The 18,177-nt window shown below is 54.2% G+C and overlaps 2 protein-coding genes across 3 annotated transcripts; one reads left to right on the forward strand and one right to left on the reverse strand.

The window, feature by feature from the left end:
- The first annotated feature begins 1,032 nt into the window (after positions 1–1,032).
- On the forward strand, positions 1,033–7,656 carry RPS9 (ribosomal protein S9). The gene is made up of 5 exons (XM_043600145.1): positions 1,033–1,158; positions 1,398–1,519; positions 1,753–1,875; positions 6,357–6,543; positions 7,402–7,656. Exons 2-5 carry the CDS (start codon positions 1,423–1,425, stop codon positions 7,577–7,579), a joined length of 585 nt encoding a protein of 194 aa, XP_043456080.1. The 5' UTR covers positions 1,033–1,158; positions 1,398–1,422; the 3' UTR covers positions 7,580–7,656.
- On the reverse strand, positions 7,645–14,504 carry LOC122494731 (leukocyte immunoglobulin-like receptor subfamily B member 2). Of its 2 annotated transcripts, XM_043600121.1 has the most exons (12): positions 14,009–14,499; positions 13,768–13,803; positions 13,317–13,601; positions 12,872–13,171; positions 12,358–12,639; positions 11,765–12,064; positions 11,238–11,273; positions 10,201–10,317; positions 9,768–9,816; positions 9,649–9,689; positions 9,375–9,427; positions 7,645–8,662 (listed from the first exon to the last, which is right to left on the reverse strand). In XM_043600121.1, the coding sequence occupies exons 1-12, from the start codon at positions 14,055–14,057 to the stop codon at positions 8,471–8,473; spliced, it is 1,740 nt and encodes a 579-aa protein (XP_043456056.1). In that variant the 5' UTR covers positions 14,058–14,499; the 3' UTR covers positions 7,645–8,470. The 2 variants fall into 2 exon arrangements, with proteins under 2 accessions (XP_043456056.1, XP_043456057.1); XM_043600122.1 differs by lacking the exon at positions 12,358–12,639 and having other exon boundaries at positions 14,009–14,504.
- Between the last annotated feature and the right edge of the window lie 3,673 nt (positions 14,505–18,177).

Below are 18,177 nucleotides of genomic sequence, written 5' to 3' on the forward strand. Positions count from 1 at the left end.
GGGGCCCAGAGAATGGGGAGAGCAGGTTAGGGGCACCAAGTACAAAGGCAGAGGGTCAAACTGCGGGGTCCTCTCCTTTTAGAGCGCTGGCCACAGGCACATTATTTCAAACTCTGAGGCAGCGAAAGCAGATGACCACCATCTGCATGGGGATGTTTACTGGATGCATCATACAGTGATGTTCCTCTACTAAGATTGTAAGAAATGCAGATAAATGACGAGCACTGGGTGTTCTATGTAAGTGATGAATCACTAAATTCTACTCCTGAAACTGTTATTACACTATATGTTAACTAACTTGGATTTAGATAAAATTTTAAAATAAAATAAAGAAATATGGATAAGTTAAGGTGTTAGGTTAATTCCCAGAGTCCCAAAGAATTGGGAGAGGCACGATTCATCTTAGGACATGTCGCTTCATGGCGCGTTTTTACACACTGAAGGTTTGGGCAACCTGCGTTAAGATTTTATTTTTAGAAAGAGAGCGCGCACAAGGGAGAAGGAGACAGAGGCTGACTCTGTGCTCAGCGCGAGTCTGACGCGGGGCTCAATCCTGGGAACAGGACCTGACCCAGAAAGAGTGGCATGCTCAATCGACCTCAGCCACCCAGGAGCCCCAGCATTTTAAAATTAAGGTATGTACTTTTTTTTTTTTTTAAGACATAATGCTATTGCCCACGTAACAGACCACAGTATAGTATAAACAGGATTTTTATACCCACTAGAAAACCAAAAAATTCATTCCATTTGCTTTATTGCCATATTCCCTTATTGGTGGTCTGGAATTAATTCTCCAATATCCCCGGGTGTGCCTATAATCCTAGAGCGGGGGTGGCTGCAGCCCAGAGAAGGTGGACATCGCCACTCAGAGGCTCGCTAGCGGGTCCTGTGAGGTGACCGCCCAGCGGCGCAGGACGGTCCTCACTTCCCCGGGGGCGGACGCCGTGACTCCAGTCAAGGACAGACGCGGGCGGCACACTCAGCTCCCCGCCCCGGCCCTACCTGTCCTCTCCGAGTACTTTTCCGCTCGGCACCACCTCTTCTGATTGGTGCAGGCTGGCGGCGTGCGCGCTGACGTCACCAGGCAGCGGCGTTGCTATAAAAGCGAGGCCGGGCCGCGAAGTTTCTCTTTCTCAGCTCTCGGAGGCTACGGTGAGGGTGAGTGTGCTGCCCGGCTCTCTGGTCAGGGTGTGGGTTGCAGGGGCGTAAGGACCTTCCGACATGAAATGAGTATGTTAAGGCGGTCGGAGGTGGTTGGACGGGACTGCAGAGCGGTGGCGCTGGGCGAGCCGGCTTTGGCGGCGTCGCGGGCGGTTCTCGCGAGCCTGCGGCGGCGTTGTGGGACTGCGCAGGCGCCGTGCGCGGCTCTCATAGGCTCGGGTTTCCGTCCCGCGCAGGCGCACGCGGATATTCGCGGCCAACATGCCGGTGGCCCGGAGCTGGGTTTGCCGCAAAACCTACGTGACCCCTCGGAGGCCCTTCGAGAAATCCCGCCTCGATCAAGAGTTGAAGCTGATCGGTGAGTAGTGTGACCCGGGTTTCTGTTTCCGGGCCAGGTGGGGCTTGGCCCGGCGCGTGGGTGAGGCCGCGCACGTGCTCATTGCCGCGGGCGTTCTCGCGTGAGCGTCCCGCCTCCCCCCCGCCCCGGAGGTGGGCATGGTTTGGGGTCTGGCGGGGTTGTCCAGCCTTGCGTTTGCACTTGGCGGGGGCGCCGAGCTCGCTCGCCCAGCAGCCAGACCCCTCTCTTCGCAGGCGAGTATGGGCTCCGCAACAAACGTGAGGTGTGGAGGGTCAAGTTCACCCTGGCCAAGATCCGCAAGGCTGCCCGGGAGCTGCTGACGCTGGACGAGAAGGACCCGCGGCGGCTGTTTGAAGGTGAGGGAGTGTGCGCGAGCCCACGGGAGGGACACTGGGTGCGGGGCGCCGCCGGCCTCCCTCCCGCCTCTGCTCGTCCGTTGGTCAAAGGTCTGGGCCGAGCGGGGGGAGCCCACCTCTGGCCCTGAGTGGAAGTCATCCGTGGGAAAAGTGGGTCTGGAGCCAAATCCCCCTTTTCTGTAAGCGTGTGACACGGGGCTCCCCAAGCATTGCCTGCTTTTATAAGGTGGTCAGCGGTGTTTTCCAAAAGCCTGAACGGGAAGGCAGCCTGTAGGGTGATGATTTGGGAAGGGAATGCAGATCATTTGGGAACTTTACCACCTTTCCAGAGCAACAGCTGATTTCAATCACCTTATGATTTTCTTGTTTTTCAGGGTTGTAAGATGGCAATAATGTTAAAGTAGCTGGAGTTTTATTTTTCTGAGTTTTTTAGATTTGTTACTTAATCTGCAGGACAGCTTCCTAGGGGTAGCTTATGATACATTTTACAGGTGATCCTCTCATAGTGGGTCCAGACAAACTCAGTGATGGGGTGGACTGAGAAGAGTTTCCAGGAAGCTTAGAGAACATGACCAACAGTTGAAACAGTATCTGAATGTGAAAGAAGTCAGTATCCATCCCACGATGGCTTGTGAAAGCTTCTGTCACAAGTGTACAGGTCACTTGCTCTGTGTTAACTCCTAAAGTTGGGCCGCCTGGAAGCTCTCCTGATACTGCTTTTGGCCTGAGCTCGGGGACACTTGGTGTATAGGGGGGGGCTGGGAATCATGTTTTGCTTGTTTCTAAATTTTTGATTTCTTTTCCAATCTATAGCTGAGCAGGAAACTGCTTTTACATTTGAGCCTTCACCATTGTGGTTGGGCGGTCAGTCATATTAGAGGTTGAGAAAGCTCTGGAGCTTGTTTAACCATCACCGATAGATCACGTGATCATGAAAATTCCGGAATCCCCAACCCTGTGGATGCCTGGGTGGGACTTGATCTAAAAGTCTTTGTGGAGCCAGCCAGTTAATTGAGGGCAGAGGGACTTTCTGAAGATCAAGCTACTCGAACCCATGGTCAGATACGCAGTCCTGTGGCTGACCGGGCAGGTGAACCCAGAGTATTTGTGGTTTCCCGTGGCAGAAGTGGACTTTACTGGGGAAGGCAGCCCATAGGTTTGTAGGCATTTAGTAAACGAAGGTGTTTAGCCCGACTGGACAGGAAGGAGCCTGCAGGCTCTCTGCCTATCCCTGGAGGTGTTTGTCACTGGTCCAGCCTGAGGTCTAGCCTTCCCCACTAAAGGCAAGTGACTGGGTGAGAAAGTGTTCTGATTTTTATTAAAAAGGCTTTGACTCTTAAACTAGTTGCAGCCAGCACTTGGCTGGGAGCGGTTTGTGGCTCCATCCCCATGGCAGCTATAAAGAAACAGGTATAACATCCATTTTTCAGATCAGAAACTAAGGCATTTTAATGCTTGCTTCGTGCCATTAGGACGAGGAAAGGCCTTTTAATGATAGTGGTTTTATTTTACGTAGAAATTTCTAAGATTCTAAAATTGATGTCAAGTTTCTGTTCTCTAGCATGAGGACAAAAAAGGCAAAAAGTATCCTAGCTGGTAGATAATCCTAAACTAGTTTTTGTGTGGGGGCATTTTTTGTATTAATATTTGAATAATGTCTTTTTTTAACCAAGGTATAATTCACAGACTATATGTGGTTTTTAGATGTGTGGCATGATTCAATATTTCTGTGTACCATGAAATAATCATAATAAGTGATGTAGTTCGTTTCTGTCACTATCTGTAGCTTAAAAAAAGTTTTCTTGTAATGAGATCTTTTAAGATGTACTCCATTGGTGCAGCAACTCTTGACTCAGGGTTGTGAATTCTAGCCTCACGTGAGGTGCAGATATTACTTTAGAAATAAAGTCTTAAAGATGTGCTCTCTTGACAACTTTCTCGTATACAGTGAGTATTCTAACTGGAATGTGGTACTTTTTGACCACATTCACCCACTGCCCCTGTGACTCCGGCAACCACCATAATGTGCTCTGAGTCTGCGAATTTGGGGTATTTCTGTTGATGGTAGCTTTGTGTGGATTCCATGTATAAGTGAGATCATGGCCTTTGTCTCTGATTGACTCCACTTGGCATGGACCTTGGGGTCTGTCCGTGCTGTTGCAGGTGCTAAGATTTCATTTTTTTATGGCTGAGTAATCGCCCGCTTTGTGGGTGCCGCATCTTTTACCCGTTCAGCTGTCATTCAGTGAACACTTAAAGTTGTTTCCATGTCTTGGCCACTGCAAATAATGCTACAGAAAGCGTGGGGGGGAGCTTCCCTTTTCCAGTTAGCGCATTCGTTTTCTTTGAATAAATATCCAGAAGTGACATTGCTATGTCATCATAGTTCTGGTTTTGACTTCTGAGGAAACTCCATCCTGTTTTCCAGACTGGCTGCACTAATCTCACATTCTCTTTTAAATTTAACGTTTGTTCATTTTTGAGAGACAGAGCATGAGCAGGGAAGGGGCAGAGAGAGGGAGACACAGAATCCGAAACAGGCTTCAGGCTCTGAGCTGTCAGCACAGAGCCCAACGCAGGGCTCGAACTCACGAACTGCGAGATCCTGACCTGAGCCAAAGTCGGGTGCCCAACCAACTGAGTCACCCAGGCGCCCCTACACATTCTCACCAACAGTGCACGAGGGGAGGGTTCCCTTTCTTTACATTTTCACAGACTGTTTTTTTGTCTTTGATACTGTTTTTGGCAGGTGTGAGGTGACATCACTGTCGTTTTGATTTGCATTTCCCTTTATCCTGAGAGAGCACAAGCCAGGGGAGGGGCAGAGAGGGAGAGAATCCCAAGCAGGTTCTGTTATCAGCACGCAGCTGGCTGCAGGGCTCAGTCCCACAAATCGTGAGATCATGACCTAAGCCAAAATCAAGAGTCAGAGGCTGAATCAATTGAGCCACCCAGGCACCCTGGTATCATGGATATTGTAACAATACTTCCAAACCATAGGCATGGAATACCTTTCTATTTTAATGTTTTAGGGGTTTTTTTGTTTTTGTTTTTGTTTTTTTTTTAATTTTTTTTTTTCAACGTTTATTTAATTTTGGGACAGAGAGAGACAGAGCATGAACGGGGGAGGGGCAGAGAGAGAGGAAGACACAGAATCGGAAACAGGCTCCAGGCTCTGAGCCATCAGCCCAGAGCCTGACGCGGGGCTCGAACTCCCGGACCGCGAGATCGTGACCTGGCTGAAGTCGGACGCTTAACCGACTGCGCCACCCAGGCGCCCCTGTTTTTGTTTTTTTGATGGTGGGGGGAGCACAGGATCTGAAGCTGACTCTGCACTGACAGCAGAGACCAATGTGGGACTCAAATCCATGAGCCATGAGATTATGACCTGAGCCAAAGTCAGATGCTCAGCGAATTGAGCCACCCAGGCACCCCTGTTGATGTTTTTGTAAATGGGAAAATATCCTATCTTAGGTTGAGTATTCGTTAGAGTGAAGAACGAAGCCATACTAGGACTTGGGATGTTGGGAAAGGTAGAGTGTGTTTCTCCATTTTGATCGTCTTTCTCCATTAGCTGTGCTAGAAAGACTACAGTTTTCCAGGGGCAAGGGGTCATGATGCCAAGAATCCGGGATAGTACAGAGAGCTTCCTTGAATTGTCTTGCTGTAATTAATGATAAGGTCACTTGACGAGAAGTGAAACTAACCCTTTTTAAGGAAAAGCAAAGTTGGGCTTTTACCCCGGTGTCACGGTGTTAGGCTATGAGCCTGTGTGAGTATGAACTCTGGGGACAGGGTTTGCCTCCGGGATCCCAAGTCCTGGCCGCTGTGGAGTGGTCAGGGGCTATGGGCAAATTGCAAGGCCTCCTGCGCCTGGGGGTTACTGGCAGAAGGGCATGACTTCATGCCATTGTTGGCATGAACACACCATAATTTCTCAGCAGGAAACCACAGATAGAATGGTAGAGCATATGACATACTCCTTAAACGTGTGCCCAGTCTGAGGCTTCTAGGGCCTAGAGGCTAAGTGCTGACAGCCCTATGTTGTCAGGGAAGGCGGTTGAGCCTCAGATTTGACTGACTAGTAGCGGTTTCTTGACTCCAGCAGGTTAGGTCTTGACCGCTGCGCTTCATTGTGGGAATAATGGGTTAGCAGCCGCAGCACCTAGTCTTTGGGGGCGGTGGGGAGTGGTTAAGTCCTCTGGCAGGATTGTCTCGTTACTCTCCTGACAGCTCACGGAAGGTTCTGTTCCTTGTTTCAGAGAACAGAGGTGGGTGTGGTCACCTGCCCTCCTTGGTAAGACAGGTAGGTATTGCGTGGTTGTGAGGATTGTAGGAGCCACACCGTGGCCACTGTGTTGGATCTTACATCAGTCACGGGCCCTGCTTCCCACTCACATCCCACCTCCATGCTAGGGAGCTCCCAAGAAGTCTGAAGTGAGCCGGAAGCCCGAATGTGTGCTTCCTTCCCCTCCTACCAGGTAACGCTCTGCTGCGGCGCCTCGTGCGCATTGGGGTGCTGGACGAGGGCAAGATGAAGCTGGATTACATCCTGGGCCTCAAGATCGAGGATTTCTTGGAGAGGCGCCTGCAGACCCAGGTCTTCAAGCTGGGCTTGGCCAAATCCATCCACCATGCCCGCGTGCTGATCCGTCAGCGCCATATCAGGTACTCCCTCTGGGCTCCCGGAGTCTCTCTTCCACCCCATCCTCTCCTCTGGTGGTTGCCCTCGCTGAGTTTGCTGTCCTTACCTCCTGTGCAGCCCTCGGAGGTGACGGGTGTGAACGTACCTTGAGGGTACAGGTTGACCCAAGCAGAGAGCTCATGGGGTGCTGGGGGACAGCCTCATCCTCCCCCTAGCCCAGCGCAAGGGTCACTGCGGCCTGAGCCGTACACCTTGTGAAGGCTTCTGCAGGCGTGCAGGCAGCTGGACAGGTAACCGCTCTGGGTGCGCCCAGCTGGCTTGAGTGGGTTCGTGGGTTCGGCTGTCTGTTGGGCCCCCCACCTGGTGACCGTCACGTTCTTGCACAATGTGGGCGTTAATTTGGTAAGCTCGCCTCAGTCCGTGGTCTGATGCTCAAGTGCCAGGGACTGCAGGGGTCTGGCTGGCTCCAGGTGGCAGCTGTCAGGGCAGAAGGGTTCTGTATCTGGGTGCTCTGTTTGCCCTCTGTCGGGTTCCAGAGAACCTGGACGGGTGGCTGCTTGAAGGACTGTGATGCTGCATCTCAGGTACGACACCTGAAGCTCAGTTGAGTTTTAAAAATCAGATCCTGGAATTGCTGCCATGTTGCCTTCTTACTTAGTGGTCACATGTGGGGTCTACTTGTGAATGTTTCCATTTCTGTAAGATGCGAACAGGAAAAACTCTCTCCTGCGATGCTCTGACGCCCTCCTGATCGCACAGGCGCTGTGGGGTCAGTGTGGCTGCAGCACCCACTCTGCCGGCTGCAGAGTCGAAGCAGAGAGTAGGGTCTCATCCTGCTGGGATCCTTTCCCCCCTCCCCTCACCTGCCATCCCCCCTCCAGGGTCCGAAAGCAGGTGGTGAACATCCCATCCTTCATTGTCCGCCTGGACTCCCAGAAGCACATCGACTTCTCCCTACGCTCTCCATACGGGGGTGGCCGCCCTGGTCGCGTGAAGAGGAAGAATGCCAAGAAGGGCCAGGGTGGGGCTGGAGCCGGAGATGACGAGGAGGAGGATTGAGCCCACCTGCCCCACCGCTGGGCTATGGATTGCCTAGTTTTCTAGTCAGATAATAAAACAGAATCAACCCTTTGGAACTGGTGTTTATTGATGGGTCTGTTCTCCTTCCTTCTCTGAACACACAGGCTTCTGTGGTGGGAAAAAGCTCAGGCTTCCTCATCCTAGCAAGTTCACACTTGGAGCATTGCCTCTTGCTTAGAGGGGCCTGGGGAGCCTACCAGCTGGGGGTCCTTGTTGGGGTAGGGGAAGTACACCCCACTCATGTCTGCTGCTGGGAGCCAGCTGTTTGCATTGGGGTTGGGTGGAGTCCTTTCCTGGCAGAGAGGTAGTGAGTGGGGGTCAGGGGTTAAATGTTGGGGGTGGGCGCAAAGAGCTGAACGTGGGGTCACTGGTAGAGACGAACTACTGTAGTTGGGTTTTGGTAGGAAGCCCTTGAGAAGGTGAACAGACTGATTTCAAAGCTCATTTTGGTGGGGTTGGGAAGTGGGTGAGTCCTAATTAGGGGCCTGTGGGAAAGGACATTTAAGACCCAGCTTCGCAGTGATGGTCCTGGGAGGCTGCCTGGCTGCCACGAAGCCTACAGAAAGTCCTGAGTAGTCATATCCTAGTGCTGGTTGGTAGGCCCTGCCCTTCCCCCACCACCAGGGTTACCACTTGGTGGTCTTGGCATTTGCATGGGAATCTTTGGAGTCAGGGTCACTTTACAGGAACCCTAAGGTCAGCTGTATGGTGATGGGAATTCCTGGAAGCAGTTTCCACAGGGTCCCAGTAGTTGGGTCCTTGTCCTGCCTCCAGGCTGGGTGGGATCAGGTAGTACCCACTGTGGGCAGCTCCTTTTCCCTCCAGGCTCCCTGCAGACCCCTGGAGTGTGGGGTGTGGGTCCTGCTTGGGCTAGCGGATGGCCAGAGATGCATACACACTGGGCTCTGCTGGAGGCTCTTCTTGGGAGGAAGCGGGTCCACTTGTCACCCGCCTGAGGGTCAGGCAGTTGAGCTGGGCATAGGTCACATCCTGAGGGTCTTCAGAGACCAATCTGTTGATCTGGGTATAAGTCCCATCTTGGGAGTCTTCAGAGACTACAGCCTGGAGCAGAAGGAGAGGAAAGGCATGTGGCTGGAGCAGAAGAAAGCCTGAGGCCTGGGGAGGAGAGGATGCACCCACGGGGGGGTCTAAGGCCCTGTTAGACACCGTGAGGGATGGTCTTGAGCCCCCCTTGCCCTCCTTCAGTTTGTATCTGGGGGAGGAGGGCTGTTGGGGTCCAAAATGCCTACTGCCTGGACACAGCTGGTACGTGGATGGTTGGCCCCTGGAATCTGGTGCTGGGGGAGGGCAAGGCTGGAGGTAGGAATTGAGTGTGGCCATCAACGTGGATGGACAGGCCCCCACGCCCCCACAGGGGGTTCAGCCCGTTGGCCAGGGAGAATCGCGTGAACAGCCGTGGCTGTGGGTGGGACAGATGGGGAAAGACTGAACAGAAAGAGGACTGAGCTAAGCTGCAGGACCACTTTGTGTAGGTTTTAGGAGGTGCCGCCTCTGGGCCTCTACTGGCCCAGGGCCTGGATTTCAGCCCTTTGTGCAGGGCACAGGCAGCCCTAAACTCCAACCCTGCCCCCTTGACCTGAGTGTCCCCAACAGCTCGACAGAAGAGACCAAGGACCCTGAGGTTGTAGCCGCCTAGAGAGTGGCGTGCTTCCAGAAGGGAGAGGCTGCGGGCTGCCAGGTGGAGTATCTCTGCTGGATTTGTCACATGAACAGAGAGGCAGGGGTGCCCTGGTCAGCACCACAGGGAGCCCACCTGGCTGTCCAGCTGTGTGTCCTCTTCAGCCTGTGTGTCTTTCATGACAGCATCTGGTAGGGACAGAAAAAGGCGGTCCCATCTCTTGCCAAGATCCCTTGAGATCTTGTATGGCAGGAGCCCAGAGAAGATCAGTGATGTTACCAGGCCACAAGGTGATCAGATGCTCTCTCACACCCGAGCCCAGGACCCTCTCCCAATCCACGGCCTCCACTGCCCACCCACATTCTCTGGGCCCGCCTCCTCCTCAGGGTGGCCCCACACTTCCCCTTACACAAGTTCTCATCCTGGGCGGCCGTGGCAGCGGGACCAGAGCTGGGGAGAAGACAGGGCTGTTAGGCGGCAGTGAGGGGGCCACCAGCTGGTGAGAGTGGGGTCTCGGAGAGGTCTTACCTCCCACGCAGGCCTTCATCCTCAGGCGCTGGGATTGTGGCTGCTGCTGCTGCAGGGAGTTGGAAATCAGCCTCCGGCACCCCACCGTGGAACCCTCCCCTGGGCCTGCCTTAAGCTGAGGATCTCAGAACTGGAAAGATTATAATCCCCTCCCATCACCGTACAGAATTCAAAACAAAGACGTTCCAAACAAAAAACAAAACTTGGATGTTTTTTCAAGCATTTCATAAATTTGAGAAGGCAAAAAATTAAAATATTTACACGTATGCTCACATGTACTCCTCTCTCCAGACTTTCTCACTGGGCGATGCTGGAGTTCTACGCTGGCCTTTCCCGCGTCTGGTTTCCCTCTGGCTGGCGCCCTGAGCCACTCTCCATCCACCCACAGGAGAGGCACCACCCCCTGGGGCTGGTCACCCCCGTCCCTTCTCACCCGGCTTCCTGCCTTTGCCCTGACGCCGGCGACGGACGAGGAGGACGACGAGGAGGCAGAGCAGCAGGACGAAGGCCCCCGCGGCCCCGATGAGGACGTACAGGTACCGGTTGGGACCTTGGGCAGAGCCACACCGTGAAGGAGCCAGTGATGCCATTTAACTGGGTGCCTGCTGTGTGCCAGGCACGTGCTTGGCTCTGGGCATTCACCTCTGACCCTGTCAAGGGTCACGCAGCAGGGGACTGCCGCCCCCCCCCCCCCCCCCCCCAGACAGGAAAGTGAGGCACAGGGAGGCTGATCACGTGTCCCAGGTGGCCCAGCGTGGAGGCGGCAGGGCTGGGACTGGAACCCGGGCTGTGGGTTTCCTAATGGGATTTTGGGTTTTTTCCATGCTGTCCCCTTACCCCTCCCCCACTGGCAGAACACCAGAGTGGAGACCTGTTCACCAAACCCAATCTGCGCCCTGCCCAAGCCCAGATCTGTCTCCCACTGTGCACAGGCCCAACACCCCTTGGGGGCCTGTGTGGATGTGCCGTGTGTGTGTGTGTGTGTGTGTGTGTGTGTGTGTGTGTGTGGACACGCATCCACAAGGGCAGGAGGGAGGGCTCTCCCCTTCCAGAGCTCTAAAAGGGGCCATGCTGAGGGCGTTCACCAGAATCTCTCAGTGGGCCTGTTGTGCTGACAGTTAGCCATGGGTCTCGGAAAGGGACGGACTTGTCCAGGATCCCACAGCGGGGGAGAAGCAGATCTGGGCCTGAACCTGATTTCCAAGCCTTGCTCTCTCCCCGACTGCACAGCAACTCTCGGGCTGAGCCCCCGTTGCCGTCTGTGGGGGTGAACTCAGACACCTCCTGTGTGTGCCCACGCCCCCCACCCTGCCGCACCCCACACACAGTGCAGCCACCTTCTTGCCCTTTGCAATCAGAGGACTTGTCTCGGTGAGAAGGAGCTTCTCAGGCCATAATCTCAGGAAGAGACTGAGGCAAGCCTAGACTGAGCTCCTCCCACCCACATCTCCCAACAGAGACTCCACTTACCCCTCCATGGGGTGACTGGTGCATCCTCAGAGCCTCCTGGGGACCAGGAAAGAGAGGTAAGGAGGGGTGTTCTATGCTCCCCACTTCAGGGTGCTGGTCCCCCAGGTGGGAGCCCACCTTTCCCTCCGCCATCTGGCCCAGACTCAGAGCCCCCCGGAGCCCCGTGGTCACCCCTGACACGAGCCATGCCAGAGATGGTGATCGTGGTCCCCCCAGGGATCCACGCCTCTGCTAGTCCCCCACTCTCGTGTTGGTGTCTCTCGGTGAGGAGCTCTTACGACTGGAGACTGGAGGAGGATGGGGGTGGTCGGCCTCTGGCCTCACCTCCCTCCTTTCTGTCAGGACCTCAGCAGGCAGGGTAGGAGGCAGGGATGGGGGTTGCTGTGACCATCCCTCTGAGAGCTGAGGTTCCCGTCTGCCGCTCCCCTCCTTCTGTGACCCCCTCACTCCCGTCCCAGCCTAGCATTTCTCCGTTGACAGGTCCCTGACCACGACGACACACAGGGGACAGGACTGGGGCCCCTCACCTGAGACCAGCAGCTCCAGGGGGTCACTGGAGTGTGACAACAGGTAGGGGGAGGTGCTGGATGAGGCGTAGCACCTGTAGGTCCCCTCATGGTCTGAGGTCACAGGACTCATGTTGAAGTTGACCTGATAAGGTGCAGTTGTGTCCTGCAGATGAATGTGCTGGGGAGGAGCAGGTGACCCCTCCTTGGACAGGTAGAAGGTGTCGAGCCAGATTTCTGAGCGACACTGCAGGGTCACATTCTCTCCCCAGGACACTGAGGGCCCCGGCTGGGCCGAGAGGGACGGTTTCCTGTACAGGCCTGCGGGAGGAAAATTCATGACCTGTATAGATCTGCTTCCCCCTTCACACACCCTTGACCCTGAGCTGGGTGATGACTGTCCTCTCTGCTGGGACTCTGTGTGCCCCGTCTCAGTTCCTCTTGTCTCTCTGATGGGTGTCCTTTGTTTCCTTGGCCTTCACTGTCCCTTTCTCTGTCCCTGTTCCCAGACTCCATCTCAGCCTCTGCTCCTTATCCTGGACCCTATCACCCCTAGCGGTGACCATGGCCCCGACACCCTGAGCAGACAGAAATATGGGGAGTGGGTCTCTCACCTGTGATGAAGATGTCCAAGGGGACACTGGGGGCTGACCACGTGGAGGAGAGGTTGTGTCCACCGTAGCATCTGTACCGGCCCCTGTGGGTGATGCTCACAAGGCCGAGGGGGAAGTTGGGGCTGGGCTGCCCATCTAAACGCACAGGAGGTGTGAGCCCCTCATCCTTCATCAGAGCGAATGTGTCAAATCCAGCCTCAGAGTGACACTGGAGGGTCAGGTTGTCTCCAGGCTGCACCAGCGAGCCCGGCTGGGCTGAGAGGGTGGGCTCCCTGTAGGCGCCTGGACGGGAGGGGACAGAGGCACCAGGGGATGCACACCCCACGTTGGCCCCAGGGCCTGAGGCGAGGCTCTCATGAGCACCCCCCCTCCACCATAGCTTCCGTGTGTCGTCTGACTTCAGGAGGCCAGTGCCCCACCCACTTTCTATCACCCCCAAGGCCCCACTGGGCACTCGGCTTAGGTCAGTCATTTGGGCCCAGGAAGTAGGTGGGGCAGGGCAGGGGCCCCTCACCTGTGACCTGAAGGTGCAGAGGGTCACTGGGGAGTGACCACGCATACGGGTAGGAAGCTGGAGAAACGTAGCACCTGTAGGTCCCCCCATGGGAGGTGCTCACGGGGCCCACAGGGAACAGTGCCTGCCTCTTCTCACGAGGGAACTTCAATTCCAGGTGTCGGGGCGCGTCAGCTCCCCCCTCCTTCAGCAGACGGAAGGTTTGCCATGGATGTGGTGAGCTACAGGAGAGGGACACGTTCCCTCCTGAGGCCACCACAGGGCCTGGGATGGCTGAGAGGGAGGGTGGGTTGTACACTCCTGAGGGAGAAGGAGGGGCAGTGTTAAAGGGGCCATCGCCCCACGTACCCCAGTGTGGACAGTGAGCGAGAGTCCCCTGAGGCCACACTCTGTTCCCTTCCACCTGGAGGAAGGGCCCCAGGGGAGGGGCCAGCTTCTGCCTTACCTGTCACCACCAGGGGCAGGAGGTCACTCCGCTGTGACCAGCCGTTCCTGCTGTGATATTGACACTGGTATCGCCCTGCATTGTGCGGACTCATGAATCCAAGGGAGAGACTGGCCTTGTCGCTGGACTCCTGTGAGATCTCCATGGACGTGGGTTCAGAAACCCTCTCTTTATACAGATAGTAGACATCAGCCTGCAGAGATGCCTGACACCAGATGGTCACAGGGGTCCCCCTGGTGACATTGGGGCTGGGGTCAGCCCTGATGGAGGGTTTGGGAAGGTACCCTGGAAAGGAGTCAGATGGGGAGTTGCAAGGGTGCCCTTCTCCCCTGTTTCCCACCTGTCACCCCAAGGCCCCTCCCGGACTGGTCACCATCAGCCCAGACCCTCTGTGCCCCCCAGCTGCCCAGCGGGTTGTTGGGTGGAAACAGGAGGTCTGGGGAGCACTCACTTGCCTGTACCTGGTCCCACGGACCCCGACACAGCCCTGGAAGAGAGTTCCCTGTGAGAGTGTCCCCCCACCCGCATGTAGCTGTTCCAGGCCCAGTCAGGTCCAATGACCACGGGGGTCACTCTCTGGCCCCCAGAAGTCCTGCCCCCAACATGCCTCCCAAGTCCTGAGGTCTCTCAGGGCCCAGGGCCTGGGGGCAGGGCGGGAGCCACCCATCCCTCCTCTTGTCCAGAAAGCTCACCGAGACACAGAAGGGCGGTGAGGGTCTGGGTCCTGACGTTGCCTCCCATGGTCCCAGCGGTGCAGACAGCTTAAAAGTCCTCAGAGTCCACAGGACAGACACATGCACAGGGTGTGACATGGCCCAGGCTCTGTGGTCCCCATCATGGGTTCCTCACGAGAGGCCTTACAGGAAGGGGAACACCCCCTCCGGGGCCTTGCTCTGCTCTCCCTGAAGGACGCCCGACAGCAGAGGCCCTGCGACCTTTCAGACCAGATGTGAGTCTCCCCAGACCCCACGCGGCCCTGCCGCTCTGCCTGTTTCCCGCCAAGCCCGAGTCCAGAGAGTGACTCTGGTCCCAGAAGCCAAGGTCGGGGAGGGTGGGCCGGACCTGGGAGCCGGCCAAATTTCAGTTCCAGTTTTGCCTGTGTCTCTTACAGAGGCTGTGTGATCTGGGTGAGACACTTCCCTTTCCTGAGTTCCGTAAATGCAAATTTTCTTCCTTCCTTCCACCACCCTGTCTGTCAATCATTCCGTGTTTACTGAGTAGTTACCATGTCCAGTCATGGCACCAGGCATTGGAGAATCATTGATGAGGCTGACAGAGTCCTTCCTTCCCTGGACTCATGGGGCTCTGATTAGTGACAACAGACAATACAAATATTCAGGTAGGAAAGAAACAATTCTGTTTTCGGTCTTACAGGACTGTTCCAGGTTGGAACTAAAAAGAAAACAGATTTGGGGGTGGGGGTGTTTGGGTGACTCAGTAGTAGTTGGGCGTCCAACTTCGGCTCAGGTCAGTATCTCACAGTTCGTGAGTTTGAGCCCCTCGTCGGGCTCTGTGCTGACAGCTTGGAGCCTGGAACCTGCTTTGGATTTTGTGTCTCCCTCTCTCTCTGCCCCTCTCCCACTTGTGCTCTGTCTTTCTCTCTCCCTCAAAAATAAATAAACATTAAATAAAGAAAAAAGAAAAAACAGGGAACCATGAGATTCGATAACAGGTAGATGTCATACAACCTGTGGTCCCTCTGGGGTATGGAGGGACAGAAGGCAGGAACCAGGGGTAGCAGAAATGGGAGTGAAGGGCATCCTCAACTAGAAAGATCTTGAGCTGTTCTCAGAATTGAGAGCAATCAGGAGGAGGCCAGGGCCTTGTCACACAGGAGTCTGATAATCACGCCAGCCTTAGAGATTTCATCTTTAAAGCAGTGGGAAGATTTTAGCCAGCAGACAGTATGAACGGGTTTCTGTTTGGAAAAGACACTGTAGGAAATAAAATGTGGGAGGGCTCTGTTGAGAATTAGTTGTATTGATAATCAGTAGTGAAACCCCAGCACTCATCTGGCTGTGAGATCCCGTATTGATCAGCATTTTAAGTTGTTGATGGGGTTTTTTTCATTGAAGCCTTACAGGAACCTACGACACAAAACACATTTAGAGTTGAGTGAAACGAGCCAGGGCGGCCTCCCAGTCTGGCAGGTGGGAGAGGAGCTGGCCAGGTTCAGACTGGCTGATGGGACAGCCAGACAGAAGGCACAGAATCGTTGAGTTAGCTCAGTTTGTGTGCACTCGGGGAGGTGTTGGGTTTGGAGGGTGGGTTTTCTTTGTGGGGCTGGTGGGTTTAGCTCCGGCCAGTTGGTCACAGCCTCGCAGATGAGATGGTGCAATGTAGAGCTTCGTAAAGGAGAGGGTGGGAGCGTTTGGAGCCTCACACGGGACCGGACCAGGCAGGGTGATTGGAAGGGTCCCTTGGAGATGGTGGGAGGGAGGAACAGGGGAAGGGGGGCCCAGTGGGAGGAGGAGGAGGGAGGCCGGCGTGGTGATGCACACACGCTTCTTGAGTCTTGCGATGGGTTGGCCGTTGTTAAGAGGGTGCCGAGGGGTGTGGTGACGTGTATCCGGTGACTGGACGTGAGCGCAAGAGCACGGTGGCGAAGGCTCTTCGCCTTCTGTCTCGTGCCTGGAGGAGCCAGTGAGGCCGCCCCAGGAGGATGATCCAGGGAGAGGAGGGTGTCGGGAGGTCATCGAAGACAGATGCTCATTTCTCCCAAGGCAGCACAGCCCTTCCTCCTGCCCTGGTATTGTGGATTTTCTTTACCCCCAACACTTCCCTTCACTGACTTCCTTCTTCCTGTAAGTCATCACCATCTTCTTTTCATCACCTCCCTTCAGAACATCTGAGTCCTCTCTGCCGCCTCAGGGCCCCGTCCCCTCCATGGGATAGCCTCTCCGTCCCATACTGTGCGTCCCTCTTGCAGGCACTGGGTAAGAGCAGGCGCTGGAGGCAATTCAGAGATTTAATTGAAGCTGAAACACTGTCAGTATTCAGCACATACTTCCCCTTCCTGAGTCTTCTGTTACTCATGGTGATGAGATAGGGGCATCTCCCCTCAGGAGTGCTGTGATGCCTGAGACACACAGGGGCGATTTCACGTGTGGCTTGTCGGCATTCAGGTGACTGCAGTGTCAGAGTTCATATCGTGGGGCCACTTGAAGGCCACACTCCAAACACACCGAAATGCTAGATAAAGATTTGTAAGATGTGTAGCCACGGTGAAAACAAATCAGAGCCAGAAATGCAGCGTGAATCCCTAGACGTAAGCAGAGACCAACGCTGAGTGGGCTTGGTGATGCATCTCAGGGACGGGCCCCAGGACCTGGTTTGCTGTGTCCACGCGGTGATAGGTGGCAAAGCCCCAAAGGAGATACGGGTTCCTGGTGTGAGGCCAGGAGCTCTGAGCCTGCTGCCTGTCTGAATGGGGGCTGCAGTACCCCCACTCACTGATCAGAGGTCATGCCCAGACACGACAGGATGGGCAGGTACCAATGTACACCCACATGTAGCATGAGCTCAGTTTTGAGTGATCCGCGCACCTGCTGGAACCCTAAGCAGAACACTGAGTTTGGAACACCTCCAGATCATAAGTCTGAAGCAGTTGCAAGCTGGTCACTTGTTGAGGCCTTCACAATGCAGGAAAATGGGGGTGATAACTGCTAGGAAGGGGTCAGCTCAGTGGCAAAATGACCGAGTGTACACAATCAACTGTGCCGTGAAAAATAGAGCACAGACCTGGTCACTGAGGGAATTCCCAACCAAGGCAAGGGAGAGAACTTGAAAACTGGAAGGAGACTTAAAACTAAGCATGCTTTAGGTCCTCAGAGGAAGATGAGACATGCGTGATATAAGAAGAGTTGTTCAGTGGAAACAAAGAGGTGCTCCCTAAGGAAATTTCATAGGTCAAAACTCATTAATTGAATGAAGGAACTCAAAAGATCTATTCTCTAACGGATAGAAGATAGCTGATCAGAAAATTGGGGAACTGGGAAACAGAACTCAGGAGGTATTCCAGAATGCAGCGGAACATCATAAAAATAGAAACCCAAAGGATAAGATCTGAGACATGGAGAACAGAATAACCAGGTCCCAAGACACATCTGTCCTTCGTTTTAGGAGGAAACAAGAGAATGGTGAAGTGGCGGTAAGCAGGTGTCATTTTGGAAGTGAAACCAGAAAAGTGGGCAGCACGGGCTGTCAAAGCTGAACTGTGACTGGGAGCTACATCCTCGAAAGCATGCCACACTGTCAGTACCCAAGCAGGGTGATAACCTGCTCAAACAAACATCCACCTTGCCCAGAAGATTCTGTCAGAACCCAGTGCCTCCTGATGTAAAATTCAAAGAAACAAGCAAGTCTCAGTAACACTCAAAGGAAAAAATAATCAACAGACACCAACCCTGAGCTGACCAACCGTCAAAAGCCAGTTTTATAATCAAGCTTCATGAAATAAGGGCAAACACTTGTACAATAAATGGAAAAAATAGACTTCTCCCAGCATAGGAATTATAAGGGGGAAAGAGGAAATTTTAGAAAAAAATTAAGTAACTGAAATAATTCATTGTGTCTAGTGGCAGGATGATGACAGAGGCAGGGGTCCGTGAACTTGAAGACAGAACAAGGGAAGTGCAATCTGAACAGTAGAGGAAAAAAAGATATAAAAAATGAATGCGGGGTGCCTGAGTGGCTCAGTCCATTGAGCGTCCAAGTCTTGATTTCAGCTCAGGTCATGATACTAGGGTCATGGGATCAAGCCCTGAGTCGGACTCTGTGCCGAGCGTGAAGCCTACTTGGAATTTCTCTCTCTTTCTGCCTCTCTCTCCCACTTGCACTCTCTCTCACTAATGTTTATTTG

This window comes from Prionailurus bengalensis, chromosome E2 (genome assembly GCF_016509475.1).
Source record: "Prionailurus bengalensis isolate Pbe53 chromosome E2, Fcat_Pben_1.1_paternal_pri, whole genome shotgun sequence".
NCBI lineage: Eukaryota > Metazoa > Chordata > Mammalia > Carnivora > Felidae > Prionailurus > Prionailurus bengalensis.